Here is a 6,000-nt window from a genome sequence, read left to right as displayed (position 1 = left end):
AGTTCAAAATTCAGTCCACAAGACAAATATGAACTGAGAACCTTGGGCAAAATAGGAGATGTGAAATTTTTCCACATAAGAAAGCCAGCAAGCTACCAGTGGTATGGAGATACCTGAAATTAAGGACTCGTATCTGATCTTATATAGAAAGAATTTGGCCTGCTTATCAACACAGATTTTTATTTTGCTATTAAAATTTGTTTAAAACAACATTTCTCTCTCTTTAGGTTTATTTCATTTTTCTGTAAAGTACAACAGGTTATTTCTATAACTATTGTTCTAGACTGGAGGAATCTAATCACTGTTCTTGGAGACTTGAACTACAAAGTTCAAATCCATAAGACGAGCTTATATACATACATACCTGTGTACTTAAGAGGACCATGTCAAGTATTTTTTTTCCATAAATGAGGTTTTAAATCTTCACTATTTGGATTTTTAAGTAAACACTTTTTTAGAATGCTACCTTGCTGAAAAATCAGGTTCATTCTGAAATCCTTAGTAATTTGTTACTCTCGGATTTGTATTGAACATTTAGCTACTTGCCATGGTTTTCATGTGGAAAAAATACTTAATGTTTCTTCAGTAGATGAATACTACTGCTGAAATATTTATGAATCTTTTAGATGCATGGAGAAAAAGAAACTACATAGGTTTTCCTAGCAGCTACATAAGGTGGCTCAAGTAAAATTTATTATTTATTTTGGCCTAAGACCTTTGACATCTTTTGAAACGTGCACACACACACACACACACACACACACACACACACATACACACACACAAATGGCTACAGGATGGCAGCAGAGCCTGGTATGCCCAGCCGGCTGGCATTGCTCTGGGCAGTTCACAGGAAACTAAGCAGCAATCCATTCCCTGTACTGTCTCCCTCTCTCTGCATCTTCATTAAATGCACTATTTTCTCTTTACTGCCCAAGTTTTAAAACTTGTAAAACAACAACAACAACAAAACCATAAAACCTAGCAGTGATTCATTCAGATCTCAAATAACACTGTGTATGGGCATTTGTTAGAGACAAGTAATGATTTTTAACAGCTCTTTCCCCAGGGCATGCTTGGGTAGGCTAGGGGAGAGGTATCCATAGCTTAGGAGCAGTTTGTATTGCAAATGGTGGCTTGGCTAATACTATCTTCCATATACTGGCTGCCTGTGTCACTCCTGCTGAGGACGGTGGAGGGGATGCGAGAGGGGCGTCTCTCTGTGTTGTTCTCCTGAGTGAAGCAACAGATCATCTTCTTCATGGTGCTGTACATATCCTCATCCTTGTAGGAGTAAATGATGGGGTTCATGACTGAGTTGAGCAATGCCAGCAGCAGGAACCAGCGTTTCACATGCTGCACACCACACTGCGTGCAGTTCAGGCCATCCAGGAGCAGAACTACCAGGCCTGGGGTCCAGCACACCACGAATGCTCCTGGAGGAAGACAAGAAGAAACAATGGGTGCTTATTCACAGCTTTTTTCTCCCAGCCTTGAGTCAGTGGCATCAAGGAACCAAAGGATTTGGTTTGTGGACTGCTGCAAAGTAAGCCTTTATCCTTCTTCATCAGAGTGTCTGAGACTCAGCCTTGTGAGAAGCAAACAGTTGAGCATCTCCTTGACTTTCTGCCATGTTCCACTTACTGGCTTATCTATTTAACCATTAAGAGCTTGCCTTTTATCTCCTGCTTAGGAAACATGACACAATCTCTGGCAGTTTTCCAAACCACAGTAGAAGGGTGCTACAGTCATCATCCACTTTTGACAGATGAGAAAACGAAGGCCCATTTCCAAGATAATGTATTCAGAAACTTCTCTGACTCCAGGGCTTGCCCATTCCCAGCCTACACTCTGATTCTCTATATTAGACTTTCTAAATGCTTTCTTAAAATCTAGCATGATTAACTTATACCTCAAATCACCCTGTGCAAGTATTGATTTGAGACAGGTTGTGAGATAGGTTATCTGAGACAGATAACGATTGTGTCTAAATCACTAGTTCTAAAATTTCATCCTTGGGGCCGGGAGTTTGGTCTAGTGGTAGAGTGCTTGCCTAGCATGCACGAAGACCCGGGTTCGATTCCTTGGTACCACATACATAGCAAAAAGCCAGAAGTGGTGCTGTGACTCAAGTGGTAGATCCCTAGCCTTGAGAAAATCCAGGGATAGGCCCTGAGCCCAAGCCCAGGACTGGCAAAAAAAAATTCATCCTTCATAAGTCATATGGATGCTCAGTAAGCACTGTATTCTTTTAGACATATTCACAGGCCATCTGCTTAATCATCTGCTCTAGATACAGATTTTTTTGTCATAAATCTTTTATGGTGAAATCATTAGAAATCTGCTTCCTGGATTGCAATGGAGAATGAATATTGCTGGTAGTCACTGGTTTACACATACCTTAGAAGCCCTTCTGTTTGTTTGTAAAGTATGAAATATAAGTTCAATATTCTGGTATTATTATAATCTCAGAGCAAAATGTGTCCAAGGACAGTGCCCAGGGCCTGAGTTTAAGCCCCAAGACTGGCCAAAAAAAAAAAAGTTGAATCATCAAAAAATAGGAGAAAGAACTAAAGATGTTGGAAATAAATCCAGTTACCACAATAACAAAAATCAAACAAAAACTGATCTCTATATAAATATGTATATATATATGTACATTTAAAACAAGAATATCTAAACAATTTAATACCACCTAATATTATAGCCGTATGTGGTAAAAATGATGAGGAAAATCAAGAAGAGGTTTAACACAGAATTTATGACATGGTTATCTCTTTAGGAGACAGCCACTGGGGATCATAAGGTTGTAATATTGTTCAAAGAATATGTTTAAGCATATATACTCCGTGAACACTTTATTTCTCACCCTGGCGAACCTAGGATACCAACTTGGTCATCATTCAGGGCCAGTGCATTTTGCCTTTTTGCCAGGCTCCATAATGGCAGTCCAAAAGCATCATATGATTAAAATGAAGGCTTACTTCAGGACTTTAAAATTCCCTTTGTAGTCTCTCATATCCATCTGTAGATATTGCATATTTCACAACTAAGTCTTTCTTTAGATTGTTAATCAAACAATGAAATGCAAGTCATCTTCAACAGAACACCTCAAACACACTAGATTGCTAAACAAGGAACAGGCATCTCAATGTCTTGAGCTGATAACATACCTCAGCAGTTACCTTGGGAAACACAGCCACCAAGACTACTCTGCCAAATTCTTAATCCACACATATATTAGAATGGAAGCAAAGTCAGTGTACCAGTTCATTTGTTAAGATTTTTACCCTGTAGCAGCAGCTAGTTGGGAAGCTTGAAAGCGTAGAAAAAGAGAAAATACCAAGAATGATCCTGGGTCTTGGGAATTATAATCCTGGAAATTTCAGAGAGTAGTATGTGGGAGATATCAGAAATATACAAAGGGTAATCTGTACTAATTATTATATGGGGTGTGTGTGGGTGTGTGTAAAAGTCAATCAGTTTATCTTCTACCAGTCTAGAAGGAGAAATAAAAAGGAATGTTCTTTGCATATTTTGCCTCAGACTATTACTGCTGGGACCCAGCAGGGTTCAAAGAGTCGTGGCAAGGCCAAATCACTGAGAAAAAAAATAGAGCAGTAACAAATTGGAATGGGTTCAGAGGACGTATCTGGGAAATAATACAAGAAACTGCATGTTTCTCCTGAAGAACAGGCCAAGGGAAGAAAGGATATACTATTATATGTATTTCCATACATTTATAATATACTTCAATCCATCTAACCCTGTCAGTCTCCCTTACCTATTCTCTGCTTATCGAAACAATTTCTAAGGGTTTTATTGTTCTATTCTTATAGTTCTAAGCAATCTATTTTGACTATTTTCATCCTTCTGATTAGTCCAACCCCCATTGTCCTCAGAATCTATTTCTCTTTCTCCATTATCCATTCCTCTACTGACCAACATCTTTCACTAGGATATTTCTTTCTCTTGGATCATCCTAAGGTTCACAAAGGGAAAAGATTTTTGCTAAAGGAAAGATAGATTAAGTATTTTCTGAACACCATGCCAAGTATAAAATTGCTAAGTTCTAGAAAACTATGAGTTTCAACTCACCATCAAATTTAAATAAATTTGACTTACTTCCCAGATATACATTCATAAGATGGTATGACTAAAACCTGATCAAGACATATTCTCTGTTGGTGACTCTCCAAGTTAGCTTGCCAACTGAATTGCCAAGGGACCTGTTTAATAATGCAGATTCTACTCTGGCATCAGACCTAAGATCAGCATCTCTGGAATTGTAGAGTACTAAAAGAGTCCCTAGGTGATCATAACGCACAGCCAGTAAATAGATAAACCATATTGTATGCTGACCAAGAGTGTAGTTTAATCAAGTTGACCCTAACAGTAACACTGACGCTCCACATGGACTTAGCAAAAAAAACAAAAAACAACAACAACAAAACTAACCATGGAAAAGAGAGAAGAGGCAAAACTCGTTAAACCAAGAAAACAAGCATCCCTAAGGATCAATATCTTCAACTTGCATTTGGAAAAATGTTTGGGCACACATACATAAATCAATGAACAAGCCCTAGCTGTGAAAGCAGTGTATAGGCAAAGCACATACAGTCCTCCCCAGGGCTCCATCAGCTCTTTGTTTCTCCCTGACAAAAGTACCTTCCATCTTCTAATCTAAGGCCTATTTTTCTTTCTAAGCTTGCTCATGTTCTCCCTCTTCCACTAAACCTCTTCCTTCTTTCTCATACTGGGATTATTCCCTTGTCTCAACTCCTCTGGCACTTCCCACTTGAAACATTCAAGTAGCATTGCACATATTACTTGTTTAATTTCATACTGTCTTTTCCTGAGAACCTTGGGCCAGGAGGTGTTCTCATGTTTTTGTGTGCACTTTCCATTTAAATCCCACACCTCTACAAGATTGCTTCTCTTATTATTGCCCTGGTCAGTCAATCAACTTGATGTTTAGAATGGCTTGATCATAGGCTCTAGGTCAAAAAGCCAACAAAACAGAAAAATAATTTGAACCTAGGCTCAACTCCCCCCACACCATGCAAACTCTTTTGTCTTTTGTAATACTGGATTTCTTCTTTCTTTCCCTCCTTCTTTTCTTCCTCCTCCACCTTCCTTGTTGGTGCTGGGGTTTAAACTGAGGGCCTCATGCTTGAAAATCAGGTACTTTACCAGTTGAATTTAGCCCAAGCCCAAGTAGTCGATGTTATTTTTTTTACAACATCAGGTTCTGCTAATATTAATATGTTAATATTCATAGAACTAAGTACGAAGCCCCATCAAGTATGGATCCCCATTCTCAGTAGCAAAGGAGGTGAGTCAGGTGAACATAACCAAAGGCAAACACTGGGCCAGGTCCTATATAAGTGGAAGCCTGCTAATGTAGACAATGGATAGCACTGCCCTTCAGGGTCTAGCAGTGATAAAAGTTGGTTTTGATGACTCACAACTGTCAAAGTAAAGCTTGGTTAGAGTGATCCTGAGCAGAGCTGGACACTGAAGGATCAGCAGAGCTAAGAAACAGCATGATGCATTTGGGGAATTCCAAAACATTAAATGGCTTGAACCCAGGTAGGTGATTGAGGAAGTAAGATGAAGTCTAAAAGGTGAACATGAGCCAAATCCGGAAGAACTCTCTGCTTAGTACTTAGAAGCTTAAATGTATTGTACAGATTAGACACAGTATGCCCCTTGCAAGGAATTCATACAGAGAATTAAGCCTGAATGCCTGGAACATCTACAATATGTAATAAGTTAACTTCTCTCACAAGTATCAAGAATGGTATGAAGGGTGTGCCATCCTTGAGAGAGTTAAGAAAGTATTTCTATCGTCCATGGGTTCATGAAAGAGTGTCAATGAGAAATGTTAGGTCAAAAATTTTTCAGACTTAGTTGCAACTCCGTGGGCTATAAAATCAATTTAATAGATCACAACCAGCAGTTTTATAATATAAACATGAAAACCAAAGATAGCACCAA

At 38.8% G+C, this 6,000-nt stretch overlaps 1 protein-coding gene across 1 annotated transcript in view; it reads right to left on the bottom strand.

Moving 5' to 3' along the window:
* Positions 1-209: 209 nt before the first annotated feature.
* Lpar3 (lysophosphatidic acid receptor 3) overlaps positions 210-6,000 on the bottom strand; it is a 71,506-nt gene continuing 65,715 nt past the window's right edge. The window contains exon 3 of the mRNA XM_090333707.1: positions 210-1,436. Within this exon, the coding sequence (XP_090189833.1) occupies positions 1,108-1,436 (329 nt within the window). The 3' untranslated portion in view covers positions 210-1,107. The remainder of the gene's footprint in view (positions 1,437-6,000) is intronic.

The sequence above is a fragment of the Megascapheus bottae genome, chromosome 6 (assembly GCF_031878675.1).
Source record: "Megascapheus bottae isolate mThoBot1 chromosome 6, mThoBot2.hap1, whole genome shotgun sequence".
Lineage (NCBI taxonomy): Eukaryota > Metazoa > Chordata > Mammalia > Rodentia > Geomyidae > Megascapheus > Megascapheus bottae.
Note: the sequence above shows the minus strand (reverse complement) of the source record. Positions and strands in the feature narration are given on the sequence as shown.